Consider the following 26,549-nt stretch of genomic DNA (forward strand, 5'->3'; position numbering starts at 1 on the left):
ATTTTGTGTTTATATATTTATTTGGTCAGGCCAGGGTGTGACATGGGGTTATTTTGTGTTGTGTTGTGGTATTGGGGGTTTTAGTAGGTATTGGGATTGTGGCTGAGTAGGGGTGTCTAGCATAGTCTATGGCTGCCTGAGGTTCTCAATCAGAGTCAGGTGATTCTCGTTGTCTCTGATTGGGAACCATATTTAGGTAGCCTGGGTTTCACTGTGTGTTTGTGGGTGATTGTTCCTGTCTCAGTGTGTTTGTATTCACCAGACAGGCTGTATAGGTTTTCACGTTCCGTTTGTTGTTTTTGTATTGTTCGTGTTTTTGGCTTCATTAAAGATGTATCGAACTAACCACGCTGCATTTTGGTCCGACTCTCCTTCGACGGAAGAAAGCCGTAACAAGTGCAATGGCACTGGGACAAAACCCATTTCAATACCCTGCACTAACACAAAATCAGAAATCAGCCCTTGCCTTAACAGGAAGCCAGTGTAGGGAGGCTAGCACTGGAGTAATATGATCAAATTTTTTGGTTCTAGTCAGGATTCTAGCAGCCGTATTTAGCACTAACTGAAGTTTATTTAGTGCTTTATCCGGGTAGCCGGAAAGTAGAGCATTGCAGTAGTCTAACCAAGAAGTAACAAAAGCATGGATTCATTTTTCTGCATCAATTTTAGACAGAAAGTTTCAGATTTTTGCAATGTTACGTAGATGGAAAAAAGCTGTCCTTGAAACAGTCTTGATATGTTAGTCTAAAGAGAGATCAGGGTTCAGAGTAACGCCGAGGTCCTTCACAGTTTTATTTGAGACGACTGTACAACCATTAAGATTACTTGTCAGATTCAACAGAAGATCTCTTTGTTGCTTGGGACCTAGAACAAGCATCTCTGTTTTGTCCGAGTTTATTTACAATTAACTGCTGACATGTAAAATGCACTTTGAGATTAATGCACTTTGAGATTAATGCACTTTGAGATTAATGCACTTTGAGATTAATGCACTTTGAGATTAATGCACTTTGAGATTAATGCACTTTGAGATTAATGCACTTTGAGATTAATGCACTTTGAGATTATTCTTGTATAATGAAAAGAGCTTTACAAACCTTATGATTAGGATTATTATGAATCTGATTATAATTTTTTATAAAGAACGTCACTGCTTAGCCATACCTCCTATTTTTTTTTCTCCAATTTTTCCAGCGAGGCTGCAACCTCAGGACCCTCAGGACCCTCAGGACTTCCCACATCTGTGAAGATACCCATGATTCACTCCAAAATAGTCTGTTATATATGTCATTTCTTATCACACCACACAGGGGCGATAAAGTTATTCTCATTTGAGTCTGTATTTAAAAAATAGTCAAGCAGTTGAATCTAGTTGCCTTCCCGTGGCCTACAGGGGGCGTCTTCTTTCTAGATTTTGCATGAGCTGCACAAAGAGCGAGCCAAGGGAAGGGTGGATCTCTCGCTCTTTCTCTTTCTCTCTCTCTCTCTCTCTCTCTCTCTCTCTCTCTCTCTCTCTCTCTCTGTCTCTCTCTCTCTCTCTCTCTCTCTCTCTCTCTCTCTCTCTCTCTCTCTGTCTCTCTCTCTCTGTCTATCATCTATCCCTCTCTCTCTCTCTCTCTCTCTCGCTCTCTCTCGCTCTCTCTCTCGCTCTCTCCCTCTCTCTCTCTCTCTCGCTCTCTCGCGCTCTCTCGCGCTCTCTCTCTCTCTCTCGCGCTCTCTCACGCTCTCTCTCTCTCTCTCTCTATGAGATTAGTCTGCAGGTATTTTCAGCCTTTGTTTCTTATTGGATTAACATCAACACACTTCATTGTAATCACTTAACACCACAGTCAGCCACACACACACACACACACACACACACTACAGAGTCTGGACACAACACCACCACCCGTCACCCTCTCTCTCTCTCTCTCCTCTATCTTTCTCTCTTCTCCCCTATCCTTCTGATATAATGTGATTAGTGTAGTTGATCCGCTACGGTTTAGCTCTCTCTGTCTCTCTCTGTCTCTTTCTTCTATATATCTCTGTCTCCCACACAGGTGATATTCTCAGTGTCTGACTCACCCTACTCTTCTGACCCAGCTAATCTCCCACTTATCTAGGGGGAGGAGAGGGGAGGCGGCAGGGAGAGAAACACGGGGACAGAGAGAGAGAGAGAGAGAGGGAGGGAAACAACAGCGGAACAGACAAGATAAAGAGAGATGAAGAGAAAACGATAACGGGAACGGTTTGTGGACAACGAGAAAGAAAGGAAAGAAAGAGGAGGAGCTTAAGGAGACGGAGAGAGAGAGAGGACTACAGACTACAGTCTGAAGGTGAACCCTCTGAGATATCTGGTACATATCTGTTCGACCTAGAGACAGTTTTAGTCCACCTATTATGCCATCGTTGACCTGAATGAGGAGGCCTGTTCTATAGATTATATTTCTAGGGTAGATATATTATGGGTGCTTATCAACTGTAGTTTACAGGGCTAACTAGTTAGCAACACAACAATATTTTTTTTTTTCACCTTTATTTAACCAGGTAGGCTAGTTGAGAACATGTTCTCATTTACAACTGCGACCTGGCAAAGATAAAGCAAAGCAGTGAGACACAAACAACAACACAGAGTTACACATGGAAACATACAGTCAATAATACAGTAGAACAAAAAGACAGTCTATATACAGTGTGTGCAAATGGTGTGAGGAGGTAAGGCAATAAATAAGCCATAGTAGCGAAATAATTACAATTTAGCAGATTAATTAACACTGAAGTGATAGATGAGCAGATGATGGTGTGTAAGTAGAGATACTGGTGTGTAAGTAGAGATACTGGTGTGTAAGTAGAGATACTGGTGTGTAAGTAGAGATACTGGTGTGTAAGTAGAGATACTGGTGTGTAAGTAGAGATACTGGTGTGTAAGTAGAGATACTGGTGTGTAAGTATAGATACTGGTGTGTAAGTAGAGATACTGGTGTGTAAGTAGAGATACTGGTGTGTAAGTATAGATACTGGTGTGTAAGTAGAGATACGGGTGTGTAAGTATAGATACTGGTGTGTAAGTAGAGATACTGGTGTGTAAGTAGAGATACTGGTGTGTAAGTAGAGATACTGGTGTGTAAGTAGAGATACTGGTGTGTAAGTAGAGATACTGGTGTGTAAGTAGAGATACTGGTGTGTAAGTAGAGATACTGGTGTGTAAGTAGAGATACGGGTGTGTAAGTAGAGATACTGGTGTGTAAGTAGAGATACTGGTGTGTAAGTAGAGATACGGGTGTGTAAGTATAGATACTGGTGTGTAAGTAGAGATACTGGTGTGTAAGTAGAGATACTGGTGTGTAAGTAGAGATACTGGTGTGTAAGTAGAGATACGGGTGTGTAAGTAGAGATACTGGTGTGTAAGTAGAGATACTGGTGTGTAAGTATAGATACTGGTGTGTAAGTAGAGATACTGGTGTGTAAGTAGAGATACGGGTGTGTAAGTAGAGATACTGGTGTGTAAGTAGAGATACTGGTGTGTAAGTAGAGATACTGGTGTGTAAGTAGAGATACGGGTGTGTAAGTAGAGATACGGGTGTGTAAGTAGAGATACTGGTGTGTAAGTAGAGATACTGGTGTGTAAGTAGAGATACTGGTGTGTAAGTAGAGATACTGGTGTGTAAGTAGAGATACGGGTGTGTAAGTAGAGATACGGGTGTGTAAGTAGAGATACGGGTGTGTAAGTAGAGATACGGGTGTGTAAGTAGAGATACGGGTGTGTAAGTAGAGATACTGGTGTGTAAGTAGAGATACGGGTGTGTAAGTAGAGATACGGGTGTGTAAGTAGAGATACGGGTGTGTAAGTAGAGATACTGGTGTGTAAGTATAGATACTGGTGTGTAAGTATAGATACTGGTGTGTAAGTAGAGATACTGGTGTGTAAGTAGAGATACGGGTGTGTAAGTAGAGATACGGGTGTGTAAGTAGAGATACGGGTGTGTAAGTAGAGATACTGGTGTGTAAGTAGAGATACGGGTGTGTAAGTAGAGATACGGGTGTGTAAGTAGAGATACGGGTGTGTAAGTAGAGATACGGGTGTGTAAGTAGAGATACGGGTGTGTAAGTAGAGATACGGGTGTGTAAGTAGAGATACGGGTGTGTAAGTAGAGATACGGGTGTGTAAGTAGAGATACGGGTGTGTAAGTAGAGATACGGGTGTGCAAAAGAGCAGCAAAGTAAATAAAACAACAGGAGGATGAGGTAGGTAGATCGGGTGGGCTAATTACAGATGGACTATGTACAGCTGCAGCGATTGATTAGCTGCTCAGATAGCTGATGTTTACAGTTAGTGGAAGGACAGACGGGCAAAAGCAGGTGTTGTTATGGTGACCAGTGAGATATACCTGCTGCAGCGCGTACTACGGGTGGGTGTTGTTATGGTGACCAGTGAGATATACCTGCTGGAGCGCGTACTACGGGTGTGTGTTGTTATGGTGACCAGTGAGATATACCTGCTGGAGCGCGTACTACGGGTGTGTGTTGTTATGGTGACCAGTGAGATATACCTGCTGCAGCGCGTGCTACGGGTGGGTGTTGTTATGGTGACCAGTGAGATATACCTGCTGGAGTGCGTGCTACGGGTGGGTGTTGTTATGGTGACCAGTGAGATATACCTGCTGGAGCGCGTTCTACGGGTGGGTGTTGTTATCATGACCAGTGAGATATACCTGCTGGAGCGCGTGCTACGGGTGGGTGTTGTTATGGTGACCAGTGAGATATACCTGCTGGAGCGCGTGCTACGGGTGGGTGTTGTTATCATGACCAGTGAGATATACCTGCTGGAGCGCGTGCTACGGGTGGGTGTTGTTATCATGACCAGTGAGATATACCTGCTGGAGCGCGTGCTACGGGTGGGTGTTGTTATGGTGACCAGTGAGATATACCTGCTGGAGCGCGTGCTACGGGTGGGTGTTGTTATCATGACCAGTGAGATATACCTGCTGGAGCGCGTGCTACGGGTGGGTGATGTTATGGTGACCAGTGAGATATACCTGCTGGAGCGCGTGCTACGGGTGGGTGTTGTTATGGTGACCAGTGAGATATACCTGCTGGAGCGCGTGCTACGGGTGGGTGTTGTTATCATGACCAGTGAGATATACCTGCTGGAGCGCGTGCTACGGGTGGGTGATGTTATGGTGACCAGTGAGATATACCTGCTGGAGCGCGTGCTACGGGTGGGTGTTGTTATGGTGACCAGTGAGATATACCTGCTGGAGTGCGTGCTACGGGTGGGTGTTGTTATGGTGACCAGTGAGATATACCTGCTGGAGCGCGTTCTACGGGTGGGTGTTGTTATCATGACCAGTGAGATATACCTGCTGGAGCGCGTGCTACGGGTGGGTGTTGTTATGGTGACCAGTGAGATATACCTGCTGGAGCGCGTGCTACGGGTGGGTGTTGTTATCATGACCAGTGAGATATACCTGCTGGAGCGCGTGCTACGGGTGGGTGTTGTTATCATGACCAGTGAGATATACCTGCTGGAGCGCGTGCTACGGGTGGGTGTTGTTATGGTGACCAGTGAGATATACCTCCTGGAGCGCGTGCTACGGGTGGGTGTTGTTATCATGACCAGTGAGATATACCTGCTGGAGCGCGTGCTACGGGTGGGTGATGTTATGGTGACCAGTGAGATATACCTGCTGGAGCGCGTGCTACGGGTGGGTGTTGTTATGGTGACCAGTGAGATATACCTGCTGGAGCGCGTGCTACGGGTGGGTGTTGTTATCATGACCAGTGAGATATACCTGCTGGAGCGCGTGCTACGGGTGGGTGATGTTATGGTGACCAGTGAGATATACCTGCTGGAGCGCGTGCTACGGGTGGGTGTTGTTATGGTGACCAGTGAGATATACCTGCTGGAGCGCGTGCTACGGGTGGGTGTTGTTATGGTGACCAGTGAGATATACCTGCTGGAGCGCGTGCTACAGGTGGGTGTTGTTATCATGACCAGTGAGATATACCTGCTGGAGCGCGTGCTACGGGTGGGTGTTGTTATCATGACCAGTGAGATATACCTGCTGGAGCGCGTGCTACGGGTGGGTGTTGTTATCATGACCAGCGAGATATACCTGCTGGAGCGCGTGCTTCGGGTGGGTGTCGTTATCATGACCAGTGAGCTGAGATAAGGCAGAGCTTTACCTAGTATAGACTTATAGATGACCTGGAGCCAGTGGGTCTAGCGACAAATATTTAGCGAGGGCCAGCCGACTAGAGCATACAGGTCGCAGTGGTGGGTAGTATAAGGGGCTTTGGTAACAAAACGGATGGCAATGTGATCGACTGAATCCAGTTTGCTGAGTAGAGTATTGGAAGCTATTTTGTAGATGACATCGCTGAAGTCGAGGATCGGTAGGATGGTCCGTTTTACAACGGTAAGTTTGGCGGCGTAAGTGAAGGAGCCTGTGTTGCGAAATAGAAAGCCGACTCTAGATTGGAGATGTTTGATATGAGTCTGTAAGGAGAGTTTACAGTTTAACCAGACACCTAGGTATTTGTAGTTGTCCACATATTCTCGGTCAGGACCATCCAGAGAGGTGATGCTAGTCGGGCGGGCGGGTGCGGGCAGTGAACGGTTGAAAAGCATGCATTTAGTTTTATTAGCACTTAAGACCTGTTGGAGGCCATGGAAGGACAGTTGTATGGCATTGAAGCTTGTTTGGAGGTTAGTGTCCACAGTGTCCAAAGAAGGGCCAGATGTATACAGAATGGTGTCGTCTGCGTAGAGGTGGATCAGGGAATCACCCGCAGCAAGAGCAACATCGGTGATATATACAGAGAAAAGAGTCGGCCCGAGAATCGAACCCTGTGGTACCCCCATAGAGACTGCCAGAGGACCGGACAACATGCCTTCAATTTGACACACTGAACTCTGAGAAGTATTTGGTGAACTAGGCGAGGCAGTCATTTGAGAAACCAAGGCTATTGAGTCTGCCGATAAGAATACGGTGATTGACAGAGTCAAAAGCCTTGGCCGGGTCGATGAAGACGGCTGCACAGTACTGTCTTTTATCGATGGCGGTTATGATGTGGTTTAGTACCTTGAGCGTGGCTGAGGTACTAAAGTCCAAGGCTGGCAGGTATTATCCAGGCTAAAAAAACAGCTGGTGCAGAAGGTAAAGGGCGCTAACAATAACTAAATAGCTAGTAGCTAATTAGCTGTTTAGCCTCTGATAGCTTCTGATGGCGGTTCTGGCTATAAGGTCTAAAAAAAAATTGCGGGTCAGTGGCACATTGAGTGAGGCGGGTTGCCGGATGGTATATTGAATTTAAAAATGGAAAAGAGATTGAAAAATAAATGGAAATATATACAAAAAAGACAAAAATACAATAAGTAAACGAGAGGACGACAAACCACGTCTGCACTGCTACGCTGTCTTGGAGTTTTTTTAAATAATAAAAAATAAGACATTTTAAAATATGCTTAGTTCATCTTAGCTGAGAGAGTCCTCAAATGGCATTCCCTATCTTGTGCATTACTTTTACCCAGGACCCATGGCCCCCTATTCCTTATCTAGTGCACTACTTTTACCCAGGACCCATGGCCACCTATTCCTTATCTAGTGCACTACTTTTAACCAGGACCCATGGCCACCTATTCCTTATCTAGTGCACTACTTTTAACCAGGACCCATGGCCACCTATTCCTTATCTAGTGCACTACTTTTAACCAGGACCCATGGCCACCTATTCCTTATCTAGTGCACTACTTTTAACCAGGACCCATGGCCACCTATTCCTTATCTAGTGCACTACTTTTACCCAGGACCCATGGCCACCTATTCCTTATCTAGTGCACTACTTTTACCCAGGACCCATGGCCACCTATTCCCTATCTAGTGCACTACTTTCGTCTGAGTCCGCACTTCTCATGCAACTTCAATGGGGTGTACTGACGTGATCTCTCTCTCTCGCTCTGTCTCTCTCTCCCTCTCTCTCTCGCTTTGTCTCTCTCTCTCGCTTTGTCTCTCTCTCTCGCTCTCTCTCTCTCGCTCTCTCGTTCCTTCTCCTCTCTCTCCTCTCCTCCCCCCAGTAGTAGACCATGGTAGATTTGTTCCTAGGTCGTTCACTAGTATGTAACAACAGAGACCGTGTTGAGTACGATACGGAACGGGAGGTCATACTCCGTCTCCAGAACCGGATCCTGCTCCTGTTCTTCGGTTCAGTAGACAGCCAACGGTGCAAGGAGTTCGTCCCCACACTTAAGGTAAACACACACACGCACACACACACACACACACACACACACACACACACACACACACACACACACACACACACACACACACACACACACACACACACACACACGTACACACACACGCACGCGCACACACACACACACGCACACTCACACATTGAATCACTTGTCAATCTATAGTTATCTCTCTCTCTCGTTCTCTTCTCTCTCTCTCTCTCTCTCTCTCTCTCTCTTTTCTCTTTCTCTCTCTCTCTCTCTCTCTTTTCTCTTTCTCTCTCTCTCTCTCTCTCTCTCTCTCTCTCTCTCTCTCTCTCTCTCTCTCTCTCTCTTTTCTCTTTCTCTCTCTCTCTTTTCTCTCTCTCTCTCTCTCTCTTTTCTCTTTCTCTCTCTCTCTCTCTCTCTCTCTCTCTCTCTCTCTTTTCTCTTTCTCTCTCTCTCTCTCTCTCTCTCTCTCTCTCTCTCTCTCTCTCTCTCTCTCTCTCTCTCTTTTCTCTTTCTCTCTCTCTCTCTCTCTCTCTCTCTCTCTCTCTCTCTACTAATTAAGGTATTATAAACATCTTATATCTTGCCTCCCTCCCTCTGCACCCTTCCACTTTCCTTCTCCTCATCTATCCCCTCCACGTAGGACTTCTTCAAGCGTCTAACAGATGAGTTCTACGTGGAACGCTCCGCCCAGTTGGTCCTTCTGTACATCAGCCTGGACCAATCAGAGGAGCAGCTGGAGAACCTCCTCAAAGAGCTGCCCAAGAAATGCCTGTTCCTGACCCACAATGACCCCTATCGCAGGTATGGGTGAATGGGGTGGGTGGGGAGGAGAAATGCCTGTTCCTATCCCTCGATGACCCCTTATCGCAGGTATGGGTGGATGGGGTTTGTGTGGGGAGGAGAAATGCCTGTTCCTAACCCTCGATGACCCCTATTGCAGGTATGGGTGAATGGGGGTGGGTGGGGAGGAGAAATGCCTGTTCCTAACCCTCGATGACCCCTATCGCAGGTATGGGTGGATGGCATTGGGTGGAAAGGATGGGGTTGGGTAGCGTGGGGAGGAGTGTCTATAGAGTGTGTGTGTATCTTGCACTGTGTGTGTGTGTGTATAGAGTGATTGTGTATATGTAATGTGTCTGTCCGTCCGTGTATGTATGTGTATATCTTACACTGTGTGTGGGTGTGTATATAACGTGTCTGTGTGTGTGTATCAGAGAGCTGGAGTCTATGTTTGAGGTGGAGGATGTACCGAGGGTGTGTCTAATGGATCATGTGTCTGTGTGTGTGTATCAGAGAGCTGGAGTCTATGTTTGAGGTGGAGGATGTACCGAGGGTGGTGGTGCTGCGTCCAGATTGTTCTGTTCTATCTCCCAACGCTGTCTCTGAGATAAGCAGCCTCGGAACCAACTGTTTCCACAACTGGCAGGTGTGTGTCTAATGGATCATGTCTGTGTGTGTGTGTATCATGTGTGTGTGTATCATGTGTGTGTGTGTGTGTGTCATGTGTGTGTGTGTATGTATCATGTGTGTGTATCATGTGTGTGTGTGTATCATGTGTGTGTGTATCATGTGTGTGTGTGTGTATCGTGTGTGTGTGTGTATCATGTGTGTGTGTGTGTATCATGTGTGTGTGTGTGTATGTATCATGTGTGTGTGTGTGTGTGTGTATCATGTGTGTGTATGTATCATGTGTGTGTGTGTGTGTATCATGTGTGTGTGTGTATGTAGCATGTGTGTGTCCGTGTATGTGTACAATGTGTATGTATTTATATTCAGGTAACTGCCAGAATAAAGGAAACACCAACATATAGTGTCCTAATAGGACGAGCCAGAACAGCTGTCTCCGGTGCCACTCAGTTGAGTTGACATCTGATGACTCTACACACACACACACACACACACACACACGTGCGCTCACACACACGCGCACGTGCGCTCACACACACACACACACACACACACACATACACACACTTCTAAACCACCTGTTCTCCTTTGAGACGTATTTCTCCAAGTCATTGAGATCTCTTCTTCTAGCCAGGGTAGCCAGAATAATGGACAACTGGACATGGCTATACATGACCCTAAGCATGATGGGATGTCAGGAACAACAGCTATGTGGAAGGAAGCACTTTGTATCCCTCATTTACTCAACTGTTTCCTTTATTTTGTGTGTATGTATGTATTTATATATATTATTTGTGTGTGTGTGTATATAACGTGTGTATAACAACGTGTGTCTGACAGGAATCAGCTGAGCTTATCGATAGGAACTTCATGCTGAACGAGGAGTTTGATGACAAAAAGATGCGGAGCGTCACTGACCCGATACGCCGCCTCAAATACAAGGTGAAGAAGAAGAAGAGGAGGCGGTGGGGGTGGGGGGGTGGTGGAGCCGGAGAGGATGAGGGAGAGAAGGAGGAGGAGGACGAGGAGGAGGAGGAGGAAAGAGGAGAGAAAGAAGGATGAGAAGCAGAATGGAGGAGGAGCTGGTGGAGGAGGAGGAGGAGGATGAGGAAGAGGAGGAGGAAGAGAAGGAGGAGAAGCTGGTGGAGGAGGAGGAGGATGAGGAAGAGGAGGAGGAAGAGAAGGAGGAGAAGCTGGTGGAGGAGGAGGAGGAGGAGGAAGAGGAGGAGGAAGAGGAGGAGGAGGAAGATGAGGAGGAGGATGAGGAAGAGGAGAGAAAGAAGGATGAGAAGCAGAATGGAGGAGGAGCTGGTGGAGGAGGAGGAGGATGAGGAAGAGGAGGAGGAAGAGAAGGAGGAGAAGCTGGTGGAGGAGGAGGAGGAGGAGGAAGAGGAGGAGGAAGAGGAGGAGGAGGAAGATGAGGAGGAGGATGAGGAAGAGGAGAGAAAGAAGGATGAGAAGCAGAATGGAGGAGGAGGAAGAGGAGGAGGAGGAGGAGGAAGAGGAGGAGGAAGAGGAGGAGGAGGAAGAGGAGGAGGAAGAGGAGGAGGAAGAGGAGGAGGAGGAGGTGGAGGAAGAGGAGGAGGAGGAGAAGGAAGAGGAGTAGGAGGAAGAGAAGGAGGAGGAAGAGGAGGAGGCGGAGGAAGACGGGGATGAGGAAGAGGAGGAGGAGGAGGAGGAAGACGGGGATGAGGAGGAAGAGGAGAGAAAGAAGGATGAGAAGCAGAATAGAGGAGGAGCTGATTGAGGAGGAGGAGGAGGAGGAAGAGGAGGAGGAAGAGAAGGAGGTAGAGGAGGATGATGAAGAGGAGGTGGAGGGTGGTCCTGGGGCTGAGATGTGTATAATATTGTGCGTGTATATATATCGTGTGTATATAAAGGGGAAGAGGAAGAAGGAGAAAAGAAGGTGGGACTCCACTCCACTCCTCTTAAGCACAGGCCAATCATGTGAATTATCTCCAATGACTGGTTGGTTCTGTCAAGACAGACCTCTTGATTGGTTGATTGTCGCTTCTGTTAATGACTGGATTGCTGATGCTGCCAAGACAATTGTTGTGTCACAAGTGGCATGATTAGGGCCCATAGAGCTCTGGTCAAAAGTAGTGCACTATGTAGGAATGTAGTGTGACATTAGGGACTCTGCAACAATGCTGATGCTAATTAACGATTAGCAATGACTAAATAATATGAACTGACGCTAACAAGCGATTAGCAATCACTGAATAATATGAACTGATGCTAACTAGCGAAAGAAATGCCAATTGCACACTCCCTCAAAATGGGAGATATCTGTGGCACTGTAGAGAGTGAGAGCATAAGGTGCCCCTGTGTAATGGTCATGCTGTGTAGCTTCTTGATATGCCACCCCTGTCAGGTGGATGGATTATCTTGGCAAAGGAGAATTACTCACTAACACGAACATAAACACATTTGTGCATTTTTGTTGTTGTTGAGAAATACGATTTTTGTGCATATGGGACCAAATCTTTGCATGTTGCGTTTATATTTTTGTTCAGTGGCAATGGTTGATTAATGCTAACTGATGCTAACTGATGCTAACTAGTGATTAGCAATTACTAGATAATATGAACTGATGCTAATTCATGCTAACTAGTGATTAGCAATCACTGGATAATATGAGCTGATGCTAATTGATGTTAACTAACAATTAGCAATAGGTGACTAATATGAACTTAATTAATAATTGATGCTAACTATGGATTGGCAATCGTTGAATAATATGAACTGATGCTAACTAGAAATTAGCAATGACTGTATAATATATAATGTTGCTAATAGCAATGGGTGGATAATATTGGCACTAGTTACTATCCATAGTGTTGTGGCGTGACGGTGCCGGAACAGAATACTGCTTCTGTAGGTCACCTCAATGCTTTACGCTGAGCATTAACAACTGATTGTTATGTACATTTGCAATGTGTATATAATTTATGTTGATATATTCATAGTAAACATAAATCAACACTACATTGTCAGTAAAGGACTTGGTTCTTCGTCATTCATCTGGATGATGATGATGACGCTGTTGTGTTATGATGATGTAATAAACATGGCAGAAGCCTATTAGGTCTCTCTCTCTCTCTCCTTCACTTTTTCTCTCTCTTTATCTTTCACTTTCTCTCTCTCGCTGTCTCTCTCTCTTTCTCTCTCTCTCTCTCTCTCTCTCCTCTCTCTCTCTCTCTCTCTCTCTCTCTCTCTCCCCCCCTTCTTTGTCTTTTGCACAAACCCAGCATCTCTCTCTCTCTCCCCCCCTTCTTTGTCTTTTGCACAAACCCAGCATCTCTCTCTCTCTTCCCTTCTTTGTCTTTTGCACAAACCCAGCATCTCTCTCTCTCTCCCCTTCTTTGTCTTTTGCACAAACCCAGCATCTCTCTCTCTCTCCCCTTCTTTGTCTTTTGCACAAACCCAGCATCTCTCTCTCCCCCCCTTCTTTGTCTTTTGCACAAACCCAGCATCTCTCTCTCCCCCCCTTCTTTGTCTTTTGCACAAACCCAGCATCTCTCTCTCCCCCCCTTCTTTGTCTTTTGCACAAACCCAGCATCTCTCTCTCCCTCCCCTTCTTTGTCTTTTGCACAAACCCAGCATCTCTCTCTCCCCCCCTTCTTTGTCTTTTGCACAAACCCAGCATCTCTCTCTCCCCCCCTTCTTTGTCTTTTGCACAAACCCAGCATCTCTCTCTCCCCCCTTCTTTGTCTTTTGCACAAACCCAGCCAGTTGTGTTTTTCCTTTTTTTTACAAATGTGTTGCAGACACAGTCACGTAGCTACTTCCTGTTCTCTCAGTAACAGTACGGCAGAGAGAGAGGAAGTACGACTAAAACCACAACTCTTGAGAAAAGGTATCCCTCACTTCACCAGAAGGGTAAGAAACTTACTTCAGTAAACAGTTCAGTTTAATAATATGTTCAGATGATATGATAAAAGAGGAAGTCAAAGGCACTCAATGATTAAATCACCAGAGGAATATGGAGACCTATAGGGGACAAGGAGGATAAAAAGAGAAGAAGAGAGGAATATGGAGACCTATAGGGGACAAGAAGGATAAAAAGAGAAGAAGAGAGGAATATGGAGACCTATAGGGGACAAGGAGGATAAAAAGAGAAGAAGAGAGGAATATGGATGAGTGAGAAAGGAGGTAAAAAAGGAGAGAAAGAAGAGGTGTAATTTAAAATTCATATTATTCACTAGAACTTTTTGGCTTGTTGACAAATGTATTATTTCCTTATTAATAGCAATATTTTAGCATCTAAATAGCACCTTCATTTCTAAGTGTAGCGATTAGCAATGACAGGCTAATATGAACACATGCTAACTATCGATTGGCAATGACTGGCTAATATGAACAAATGCTAACTATCGATTAGCAATGACTGGCTAATATGAACAAATGCTAACTATCGATTAGCAATGACAAGCTAATATGAACTGAATGATAACTAGTGATTAGCAATGACAAGCTAATATGAACTAAATGATAACTAGTGATTAGCAATGACAAGCTAATATGAACTGAATGATAACTATCGATTAGCAATGACAAGCTAATATGAACTGAATGATAACTAGTGATTAGCAATGACAAGCTAATATGAACTGAATGATAACTAGTGATTAGCAATGGTTGAATAATATTAACTGATGGTAATTATACTGAACAAAAAAGTAAATGCAGTATGCAACAATTTCAAAGATTTGACAGTTTATATGAGGAAATCAGTGAATTTAAATAAATACATTTGGCCCTAATCTATGGATTTCAGATGACTGGGAATACAGATATGCATCTGCTGGTCACAGATACCTTTAAAAAATGGACCTCACAATGGGCCTCACAATGGGCCTCACAATGGGCCTCAGGATTTTTGTTCAATGACGATAGTTGACTAATGTTAACTGATGCTAATTGATGCTACATTTGGATTGGCAATTGTTGAATAATATGAACTCATGCTATCTAGTGTTAGGTTCAACATTTTCAGAGTAAATAACTCACGGACACTAGAGAAGCTTAAATGTACAGATGTACAACCTCTTTGTTCTACGTGGCTGTTAGCAGATGTACAACCTCTTTGTTCTACGTGTCTGTTAGCAGATGTACAACCTCTTTGTTCTACGTGGCTGTTAGCAGATGTACAACCTCTTTGTTCTACGTGTCTGTTAGCAGATGTACAACCTCTTTGTTCTACGTGTCTGTTAGCAGATGTACAACCTCTTTGTTCTACGTGGCTGTTAGCAGATGTACAACCTCTTTGTTCTACGTGTCTGTTAGCAGATGTACAACCTCTTTGTTCTACGTGTCTGTTAGCAGATGTACAACCTCTTTGTTCTACGTGGCTGTTAGCAGATGTACAACCTCTTTGTTCTACGTGTCTGTTAGCAGATGTACAACCTCTTTGTTCTACGTGGCTGTTAGCAGATGTACAACCTCTTTGTTCTACGTGGCTGTTAGCAGATGTACAACCTCTTTGTTCTATGTGTCTGTTAGCAGATGTACAACCTCTTTGTTCTACATGGCTGTTAGCAGATGTACAACCTCTTTGTTCTACGTGGCTGTTAGCAGATGTACAACCTCTTTGTTCTACGTGGCTGTTAGCAGATGTACAACCTCTTTGTTCTACGTGGCTGTTAGCAGATGTACAACCTCTTTGTTCTACGTGTCTGTTAGCAGATGTACAACCTCTTTGTTCTACATGGCTGTTAGCAGATGTACAACCTCTTTGTTCTACGTGGCTGTTAGCAGATGTACAACCTCTTTGTTCTACGTGGCTGTTAGCAGATGTACAACCTCTTTGTTCTACGTGGCTGTTAGCAGATGTACAACCTCTTTGTTCTACGTGGCAGTTAGAAGAAGTTTGAGAACCTGGTGGAAACATAGCATGCAAACAAGTGATAACACCAGTTGTGTTACTGATTTCTGCTGATATCTAAGCCCTGCTGCTAAAGCTAGCTTCTGACCCCTCAGCCCCAGACCTACCAGAAGGGTGTCCTCTGACCCCTCTGCCCCAGACCTACCAGAAGGGTGTCCTCTGACCCCTCTGCCCCAGACCTACCAGAAGGGTGTCCTCTGACCCCTCTGCCCCAGACCTACCAGAAGGGTGTCCTCTGACCCATCTGCCCCAGACCTACCAGAAGGGTGTCCTCTGACCCCTCTGACCCAGGCCTACCAGAAGGGTGTCCTCTGAACCTTCTGCCCCAAGCCAACCAGAAGGGTGTCCTCAGCCCCAGGCCTACCAGGAGGGTGTCCTCTGACCCCTCAGCCCCAGACCTACCAGAAGGGTGTCCTCTGCCCCAGGCCTACCAGAAGGGTGTCCTCAGCCCCAGGCCAACCAGAATGGTGTCCTCTGACCCCTCAGCCCCAGACCTACCAGAAGGGTGTCATCAGCCCCAGGCCTACCAGAAGGGTGTCCTCTGACCCCTCAGCACCAGACCTACCAGAAGAGTGTCCTCTGACCCCTCTGACCCAGGCCTACCAGAAGGGTGTCCTCTGAACCTTCTGCCCCAGGCCAACCAGAAGGGTGTCCTCAGCCCCAGGCCTACCAGGAGGGTGTCCTCTGACCCCTCAGCCCCAGGCCTACCAGAAGGGTGTCCTCTGACCCCTCAGCCCCAGACCTACCAGAAGGGTGTCCTCTGCCCCAGGCCTACCAGAAGGGTGTCCTCAGCCACAGGCCAACCAGAATGGTGTCCTCTGACCCCTCAGCCCCAGACCTACCAGAAGGGTGTCATCAGCCCCAGGCCTACCAGAAGGGTGTCCTCTGACCCCTCATCACCAGACCTACCAGAAGGGTGTCCTCTGACCCCTCTGACCCAGGCCTACCAGAAGGGTGTCCTCTGAACCTTCTGCCCCAGGCCAACCAGAAGTGTGTCCTCAGCCCCAGGCCTACCAGGAGGGTGTCCTCTGACCCCTCAGCCCCAGGCCTACCAGAAGGGTGTCCTCTGACCCCTCTGCCCCAGACCTACCAGATGGGTGTCCTCTGCCCCAGGCCTACCAGAAGGGTGTCCTCAGCCCCAGGCCAACCAGAATGGTGTCCTCTGACACCTCAGCCCCAGGCCTACCAGAAGGGTGTCCTCTGACCCCTCAGCACCAGACCTACCAGAAGGGTGTCCTCTGACCCCTCTGACACAGGCCTAGCAGAAGGGTGTCCTCTGACCCCCTTGACCCAGGCCTACCAGAAGGGTGTCCTCTGACCCCTCTGACCCAGGCCTACCAGAAGGGTGTCCTCTGACCCATCTGACCCAGGCCTACCAGAAGGGTGTCCTCTGACCCCTCAGCCCCAGGCCTACCAGAAGGGTGTCCTCTGACCCCTCTGCCCCAGGCCTACCAGAAGGGTGTCCTCTGACCCCTCTGACCCAGGCCTACCAGAAGGGTGTCCTCTGACCCCTCTGACCCAGGCCTACCAGAAGGGTGTCCTCTGACCCCTCTGCCCCAGGCCTACCAGAAGGGTGTCCTCTGACCCCTCTGACCCAGGCCTACCAGAAGGGTGTCCTCTGACCCCTCTGACCCAGGCCTACCAGAAGGGTGTCCTCTGACCCCTCTGACCCAGGCCTACCAGAAGGGTGTCCTTTGACCCCTCTGCCCCAGGCCTACCAGAAGGGTGTCCTCTTTTGTCGAGCGCTTCAGCTGCACCGCATGTTTTGACTGACGCAGTCCTGAAACAACAACAGATCAACACATCAATTATTGGACTCAAACCGCAGCTGGAGGATGTATGCAAAATCCTTTTTAGGTTTGCTACATTGTCAAGGCTTGCAGTGTGCTCCACAACATTACAATCAAAAGTAGCAGAAAACACCTGCGTCAATTCCGTGTAATCTAATGGCAAACGGTCCAGCGCTTGTTCAGAAACGTAAAAGCGAACCAGAACTGTGATTCTGGTGCAACGGGACTGCTAAAGATTAGCATTTGTAAGATTTAACACGTGAAAACCATTTAGCCGATGCCGGCACGGCAGATAGTGCTGTAACGAGGTTTGGCACAACAGGAGCCCTTGCATGAACAGCATCATTAACTGGTCTAAGATCTTGAACAAACGCAAATCACCCAAGGCTTTCCGGATGGGAAGAATGGGGGTGTTGCAGGGAGAGTCTGGGCAAGGCACAATTGCTCCTCTTTCTACCAATGAAGCATGAACAGGGGTAATCCCCCTCATCCTGACTCAGAGGATACTTGGCCCGGCTGGGTCTTTGCTCTTAGGTGTGACAGTCAGCGGTTTCACCCTCCTCTTTCGCCCAATGTCATACTTATCTTTAGCCCACAGAGAGTCTTGGAGACCAGCCAACAAGGGTGACTCAGTCTCCACGGAAACCATCTGTTTAGTTGGTTTTGCATTATCTAAGCCATGCACACATCGTTGAACAGGCGCAGCCCACACAGAGTATGTGTGTCAGGGGTGAATTTAGATCCATCCACTCTAACTGTCGCAACTTCCACCGAAGTTGGTTCCTCTCCTTGTTCGGGCGGTGTTCGGCAGTCGGCATCGCCGGTCCTCTAGCCATCGTCGATCCACTTTTCATTTTCCATTTGTTTTGTCTTGTTTTCCTACACACCTGGTTCTCATTCCCCTCATTAAGTGTTGTGCATTTAACCCTCTGTCCCCCCCATGTCTTTGTGTGGTATTATTTGTTGTAAGTGCTTGTGCACATGTTGACTGGTGCGCGTTGGGTTTTGTACCCATGTTGTTATTTATTGATGCCGTTGGTTTTGAATTTAAACTTCTCCGGCTATTACCTAGTTCTGCTCTCCTGCGTTTGACTTCACTGCCACCAGTTACGCACCCCTTACACTAACTTCCCAGTCAGTAACCTGCAAGACAGACTTCAACCAGACACCAGTGTCCTTCCAGGCAACATCATCTGTCTTAGCTATTGAAAAAATGTGGTACCGTGTCGATTAACCTGTACCTTGGTTATCTTTACACTAACAGCACATCATTGGGGCCCACTATACATGTCACTGCGCAGTAAGCTGTTCTTGGATTGCGGTTTCTTTCAGCCAATTTTATTCGTAGTACAAATCTCTCTTCAATTGTGAAAAATGGGCGGTGCAATGTAAGTCAGTCTGGCATAAAACTGCCTGTTTGTTAAAAGTTCTTGGTGAAGGGGGCAGTATTGAGTAGCTTGGATGAATAAGGTGCCCAGAGTAAACTGCCTGCTACTCTGTCCCAGATGCTAATATATGAATATTATTAGTAGTATTGGATAGAAAACACTCTGAAGTTTCTAAAACTGTTTGAACGATGTCTGTGAGTATAACAGAACTCATATGGCAGGCAAAAACCTGAGAAAAAAATCCAAACAGGAAGTGAGAAATCTGAGGCTTGTAGTTTTTTAGCTCAGCCCCTATTGGAGATACACTGGGATATTGGTTATGTTGCACTTACAACGGCTTCCACTAGATGTCAACCGGCTTTAGAAACTGGTTTGAGGCTTCTACTGTGAAGTGGGACTAAATGAGAGCTGAATGAGTCGGGTGTCTGGCAGAGAGTCAAGTGCTGGTCATGCGCATTTCAGCGACCTGCGTTCCATTGCTTTTCTAGGAATTCTCCGGTTGGAACGTTGTTGAAGATTTATGATAAAAACATCCTAAAGATTGATTCTATATTAGTTTGAAATGTTTCTACGACCTGTAACATAACTTTTTGAACTTTTCGTCCGACGGTCGTCTGGACCTGAATGCTCGTTTGGATTTGTGTACTAAACGCCCTAACAAAATAAGCTATTTGGACATAAATGATGGACATTATCGAACAAATCAAACATTTATGGTGGAACTGGGATTCCTGGGAGTACAATCTGATGAAGATCATCAAAGGTAAGTGAATATCTATAACACTATTTCTGACTAATGTTGACTACCCAATATGGCGGATATATTTTTGGCTCCTTTGTTGTCTGAACGCTGTACTCAGATTATTGCATGGTTTGCTTTTTCCATAAAGTTTTTTTCGAAATCTGACACAGCAGTTGCATTAAGGAGAAGTATATCTCTAATTCCATGTGGAACACTTGTATTTTCATTAACATTTATGATGAGTATTTCTGTAAATTGATGTGGCTTTCTGCAAAACCACTGCATTGTTTTAGAACTACTGAACGTAACGTGCCACTGTAAACTCAGATTTTTTAAATATGAACTTAATCAAACAAAACATACATGTATTATGTAACATGAAGTCCTATGAGTGTCATCTGATGAAGATCATCAAAGGTTAGTGATTAATTTTATCTCTATTTGTGCTTTTTGTGACTCCTCTCTTTGGCTGGAAAAATGGCTGTGTTTTTCTGTGAATTGGTGTTGACCTAACATAATCGTTTGTGGTGCTTTCGCCGTAAAGCCGTTTTGAAATCGGACACTGTGGCTGGATTAACGAGAATTCCATCTTTAAAATGGTGTAAAATACTTGTATGCTTGAGGAATAATTTTTTTACAGTTTTGGAAAATGTAGAGTGTTTTCTATCCGCAATCTGACAATTATATGCATATTCTAGTTTCTGTGGCTGAGAAATAGGCACTTTCAAATGGGTACGTTTTTTTTTGCCAAAAACAAAAATACTGCCCCCTACACGCAAAAGGTTAACACTCAAAGACAGATTCAATGGCTGTAGCATAGCGTATTCGACATACATATTTGAGAAATTCTGAATAATAAGCATATGCTTTTACCTAATAATGGGACATTTTTACAACTCATTCAAACTCTAAAATTAAATACATGGGTGTGACAATGCTAGCTAGCCAATGGGAGCCTAGTAGAACGCCCCTCTGAATAATGGGGTGTGGTTTTGGCTTAACTGCGTTGGGGAAAAGTAAGAAGAGTCCTTGACAGAAACCAAAACAACAGGATGTACAAAGAGGCGTTTCCTTTTTTCACAAATGTGTTGCTGACACAGTCACGTAGCTACTTCCTGTTGTCTCAGTAACAGCATGGCAGAGATGAAACCACAACTCTGAGAAAAACTAACCTTACTAATAACTTCACCAGAAGGGTAAGAAACTTACTTCAATAAACAGTTCAGTTTAATAATATGTTCAGATGATATGATAAAAGAGGAAGTCAAAGGCACTCAATGATTAAATCACCAGATGAATAGGAGACCTATAGGGGACAAGGAGGATCAAAAGAGAAGAAGAGAGGAATATGGAGACCTATAGGGGATAAGGAGGATAAAAAGAGAAGAAGAGAGGAATATGGAGGCCTATAGGGGACAAGGAGGATAAAAAGAGAAGAAGAAAGGAATATGGATGAGTGAGAAAGGAGGTAAAAGAGGAGAGAAAGAAGAGGTGTAATTTAAAATTCATCCTATTCACTAACCCCCAAACCGTTTATTATTTCCTTATTCATATCCATTTTTGTCAGAATATCTTGCTTTGTCCTTCTTCAAGTGTGTTGCATTGTTATTATTAATACATAAAATAGAAAAACAATCAAATATATATATATTTTAAACACAGATCTGTGCTCTTTTGCACCACAAAAATGGTGCCCATAGTCACTTTCTGTTTCTGCAGCAGTAAAGTCATGTCATTGCATGAAGTCACTTCACAGCAAAATTGTAAACGTTATGAACAGTTTTGCACCTGGAAAATGTCACCCGTAATTGCTAGGATTCAGTCTTTGGTAGTACTGGGTGAAGAGTTACATTCATCTGTCAGGAGCCATTGGGAAGTCCCTCCCCTCTGACCTTCTCCTCCAATGGGTTTTGAGAAGGAGACGAGGAGAGGACACAAGGGAGTAACCAATTGAGATTCTCCCATGTAGTCAGGTTGTGTCACTGGACACAAAGTCTGAAATGGAGGGAGATCGCCCTCTAGTGGTAGAATGACTGTTGCTCACCTCTCCAGACAGTATCCTCCAATCAGGATGTGTGGTGATATGTTTGTGATTGGGTAGTGGGATTCCGGAATAGTATATCTGTCGTAGTGCGTCTGTGAGTGTGCTTCTGTCATCTGACCTGTAGAGGGCGCTCTATATCTGATTTCATTATGAACAGGTGTGAAAGTAGATGGAATTTCTTCCCTGTACAGGACTTTCTGTATTACTTTGTTGGTTTCAGCAGAGATGCCCATGAATTCCAGTTCAACAAACTTTGATAATGTTCTGCCTTAACTGTCCATTACTGTACGTTACTGTACATATGCACCACAGGAGTCAATAAAAGGCAGGGCCGTCGTTATGGGCTTGCCTTTGGGGGTCTGGGCCGCCTTACCGTACCTCCTGGCCTGTCCAAAATGTATCATTTATTTGACCAAGACGCACCAACAGAAAATCTATCTTAGATAAAGCGTCCAAGCGAGCGAAACAACGCTCCTCTGTCACAGAATGTGTAGACCATCTCTCTGAAAAGACGTACTCTTTTTGTCCAGACAGCATCAGATACATAGGCTACACATACTGTAGTAAGACAGAGAGATAGTTTTGGCCACTGTTCATGTGCTGAAATTTTTTTGGGGGGGACCAGTGGCGGCCCACCCATTAGGGCGCCCCACTTGTGATTGGTCAATAAAAAAAGCACAAAGTAAATGTACCGTTCTAGTTCTCGAATGTGCATTCAGTCAGAACGTCTCCCTCCCAATGACTCTCTCCTGCCAGACGGCTGACTTCCACTCATCAGACTACATCTGCTCTATTAGATACAGACGGCTGACTTCCACGCATCAGACTACATCTGCTCTATTAGATACAGACGGCTGACTTCCACACATCAGACTACATCTGCTCTATTAGATACAGACGGCTGACTTCCACACATCAGACTACATCTGCTCTATTAGATACAGACGGCTGACTTCCACGCATCAGACTACATCTGCTCTATTAGATACAGACGGCTGACTTCCACGCATCAGACTACATCTGCTCTAATAGATACAGACGGCTGACTTCCACACATCAGACTACATCTGCTGTATTAGGTACAGACGTCCTGACTTCCACATCAGACTACATCTGCTCTATTAGATACAGACAGCTGACTTCCACACATCAGACTACATCTGCTCTATTAGATACAGACGGCTGACTTCCACACATCAGACTACATCTGCTCTATTAGATACAGACGGCTGACTTCCACGCATCAGACTACATCTGCTCTAATAGATACAGACGGCTGACTTCCACACATCAGACTACATCTGCTGTATTAGGTACAGACGTCCTGACTTCCACATCAGACTACATCTGCTCTATTAGATACAGACAGCTGACTTCCACACATCAGACTACATCTGCTCTATTAGATACAGACGGCTGACTTCCACACATCAGACTACATCTGCTCTATTAGATACAGACGACTGACTTCCACACATCAGACTACATCTGCTCTAATAGATACAGACGGTTGACTTCCACACATCAGACTACATCTGCTGTATTAGGTACAGACGTCCTGACTTCCACATCAGACTACATCTGCTCTAATAGATCACGTTTCTAGACCAACATGAGAAGGTAATGTACTAAATCTGAGACATTGCAGCGAAACCATATAAATACAGGTCCTATTTCTGCATACACATAGATGTGTTATGGACCTAATCATAGAATTACAGAATCCCCATTACAGTAAAAGGATCTATAGAATTACAGAATCCCCATTACAGTAAAAGGATCTATAGAATTACAGAATCCCCATCACATTAAAAGGATCTATAGAATTACAGAATCCCCATTACAGTAAAAGGATTTTATAGAATTACAGAATCCCCATTACACTAAAAGGATCTCTGTGGGTCTAATAGTAAATATTTGTCATTTCACTTTTTTTTAAATACATTAGCTTTTAAATGTAGCTTAAACATAACCAGACATTGTTTTCGTCTGAATACTTCAAAAGGCTCCACCTCAACGCACGTTCGTAATAATTCCAGTTTCCAAAATGTGCCGTTTGATGAATAGAAAGAGACTGTTACAAAACACCAGAAGTGTAGCAACAAACAGCGATGATCAAATAGGCTTGTAGCCTGTATTGATGATGATCAAGTAGGCTTGTAGCCTGTATTGATGATGATCAAATTGGTTTGTAGCCTGTATTGATGATGATCAAATTGGTTTGTAGCCTGTATTGATGATGATCAAATAGGTTTGTAGCCTGTATTGATGATGATCAAATAGGCTTGTAGCCTGTATTGATGATGATGATCAAATAGGCTTGTAGCCTGTATTGATGATGATCAAATAGGCTTGTAGCCTGTATTGATGCATCCGTTGCTGACATTGAGTTTCTCTACAATGTATTTCTGCCTTGGCAAAATTGCAGCATTCTCATCCAACCACAATGCATTTTGGAGTAAATTCTACCCGTTTTCAAGTCCATTAGCTGAAACTGGAGCAGCAGCACGACCACATGGACTGGGGACAGCAAGGAGTCATCACCTAGCCACAGAAACTCATACAGCCATTTTCCAAACAAGGAGAGGTGTCACAAAAGTCCGAAATAGCATTAAAATGAATCACTTACCTTTGATGATCTTCTTCTGGAGGCACTCCCAGGTCTCCATGTTAAACAATAAATGTTTGTTTTGTTCGATAATGTCCCTCTTTATGACCACAAACCTCCTTTTTGTTTGCGTGTTTTGTCCAGTAATCCGAATGCAGAAGGTGTGTGCACTAATTCCAGACAAAAAGTTTTAAAAAGCACAATAAAATTTAGTATAAACACTCCGATTGTTTTTGTCATAAATAATCAATAATATTTCAACCGGACAAAAGGTTTGTCAATAGGAGGTATAGTAAAGAGAGTCGAAAACAGCAGGTCCAGGACAAGGTAGCACGTCCAATGAACAGGTCAGGGTTCCATAGCCGTATGCAGAACAGTTGAAACTGGAGCAGCAGCACGCCAGGTGGACTGGGGACAGCAAGGCGTCATCAGGTCAGGTAGTCCTGAGGCATGGTCCCAGGGCTCAGGTCCTCCTGGAGGGGAGGGAAAGGGAGAGAGAAGGAATGAGAGGGAGCATACTTAAATTCACACAAGACACAGGATAAGACAGGAGAAACAATCCAGATATAACAGACTGACCCTAGCCCCCCGACACATAAACTACTGTAGCATAATTATGTGAATATTAAAGTCACCAAAAATGTGAATATTATCTGCCAGGACTACAAGGTCTGATAGGAATCCAGAGAACCCAGTGAGGAACACTGTATATGGCCCAGGAGGCCTGTAAACAGTAGCTATAAAAAGTGATTGAGTAGCCTGCATAGATTTCATGACTAGAAGCTCAAAAGATGAAAACGCAGTAATTTGTTTTTGTAAATTGAAATTTGCTATCGTAAATGTTAGCGACACCTCTGCCTTTGCGGGATGCGCAGGGGATATGGTCACTAGTGTAACCAAGAGGAGAGGCCTCATTTAACACAGTAAATTCATCAGGCTTAAGCCATGTTTCAGTCAGGCCAATCAAGATTATGATCAGTGATTAGTTCATTGACTATAACTGCCTTGGAATTGAGGGATCTAATATTAAGTAGCCCTATTTTGAGATGGGAGATATCACAATCTCTTTCAATAATGACAGGAATGGAGGAGGTCTTTATTCTAGTGAGATTGCTAAGGCGAATACTGCCATGTTTAGTTTTGCCCAACCTAGATCGAGGCACAGACACGGTCTCAATGGGGATAGCTGAGCTGACTACACTGACTGTGCTAGTGGCGGACTCCACTAAGCTGGCAGGCTTGCTAACAGCCTGCTGCCTGGCCTGCACCCTATTTCATTGTGGAGCTAGAGGAGTTAGAGCCCTGTCTATGTTGGTAGATAAGATGAGAGCACCCCTCCAGCTAGGATGGAGTCCGTCACTCCTCAGCAGGCCAGGCTTGGTCCTGTTTGTGAGTGAGTCCCAGAAAGAGGGACAATTATCTACAAATTCTATCTTTTGGGAGGTGCAGAAAACAGTTTTCAACCAGCGATTGAGTTGTGAGACTCTGCTGTAAAGCTCATCACTCCCCCTAACTGGGAGGGGACCATAGACAATTATTCGATGCTAATGCATCTTTCTAGCTGATTTACATGCTGAAGCTATGTTGAGCTTGGTGCCGTCTGACTGTTTCATCCTAACATCGTTGGTGCCGACGTAGATAACAATATCCCTATACTCTCTAAACTCACCAGTTTTAGCTTTAGCCAGCACCATCTTCAGATTAGCCTTAACGTCGGTAGCCCTGCCCCCTGGTAAACAGTGTATGATCGCTGGATGATTTGTTTTAAGTCTAATACCGCTGGTAATGGAGTCGCCAATGACTAGGGTTTTCAATTTGTCAGAGGTAAGGGTGGGAGGCTTCGGCGGCTCAGATACAGTAACGGATGGAGGAGAGACCAGAGAAGGCTCGGCCTCTGACTCCGACTCGTTGCTTAATGGGGAGAACCAGTTGAAAGTTTCTGTCAGCTGAATGAGCGACACCGGTTGAGCATTACTACAGAATTTCCTTCCAGATGCCGTGAGAAAATTGTCCAGCTGCGGGCACCGTGCGAGGGGGTTTATACTACTATCTGTACTTACTGGTGGCACAGACGCTGTTTCATCCTTTCCTACACTTAAATTACCCTTGCCTAACAATGGCGTCTGAAGCTGGCCTTGCAGCACGGCTATCCTCACCATAAGACGATCGTTCTACTGTATATAATGAGTACAGCAACTGCAATTAGAAGGCATAATGTTAATGCTACTACTTAGTTCCGTCTGGCGGAGGTCCTGTAGAACCATGTCCAGATAAAGTGTCCGGGGAGAAAAAGTTGAGGGGAAGAAAAAAAAGGATATCAAAAAGGATTTAAAAAAGGATTTAAAAAAGGATTTAAAAAAATAAAAAGGAAAAACTGTAAAGTTGTCAGGTAGTAAAGTAACGTTAGCAACAAACCGCAAGCAGCACGGAAACAAGTCCACAAGTTGTGACCGGACATGACAACACAAGTTCTT

At 45.1% G+C, this 26,549-nt stretch overlaps 2 protein-coding genes across 4 annotated transcripts in view; both read left to right on the top strand.

Annotated features, from left to right (window-relative positions):
* Positions 1-1,875: 1,875 nt before the first annotated feature.
* LOC116358825 (nucleoredoxin-like protein 1) lies at positions 1,876-16,468 on the top strand. Its single transcript, XM_031811066.1, has 6 exons — positions 1,876-2,315; positions 8,060-8,230; positions 8,850-9,010; positions 9,503-9,635; positions 10,457-10,591; positions 16,139-16,468. Exons 2-6 carry the CDS (start codon positions 8,066-8,068, stop codon positions 16,466-16,468), a joined length of 924 nt encoding a protein of 307 aa, XP_031666926.1. The 5' UTR covers positions 1,876-2,315; positions 8,060-8,065.
* The window catches only part of LOC109876390 (uncharacterized), a 30,397-nt gene continuing 17,352 nt past the window's right edge, over positions 13,505-26,549 (top strand). Inside the window, exon 1 of one of the 3 annotated variants that reach the window (XM_031811002.1) lies at positions 13,505-13,771. The gene's annotated coding sequence lies outside the window, so the exon portion shown is untranslated. Of the gene's footprint in view, positions 13,772-20,463; positions 20,892-26,549 lie in introns of those variants that run through there. The other 2 variants (XM_031810999.1, XM_031811001.1) reach the window with 2 other exon arrangements.

Source organism: Oncorhynchus kisutch, unplaced genomic scaffold (genome assembly GCF_002021735.2).
Source record: "Oncorhynchus kisutch isolate 150728-3 unplaced genomic scaffold, Okis_V2 Okis01b-Okis20b_hom, whole genome shotgun sequence".
Classification (NCBI taxonomy): Eukaryota; Metazoa; Chordata; class Actinopteri; order Salmoniformes; family Salmonidae; genus Oncorhynchus; species Oncorhynchus kisutch.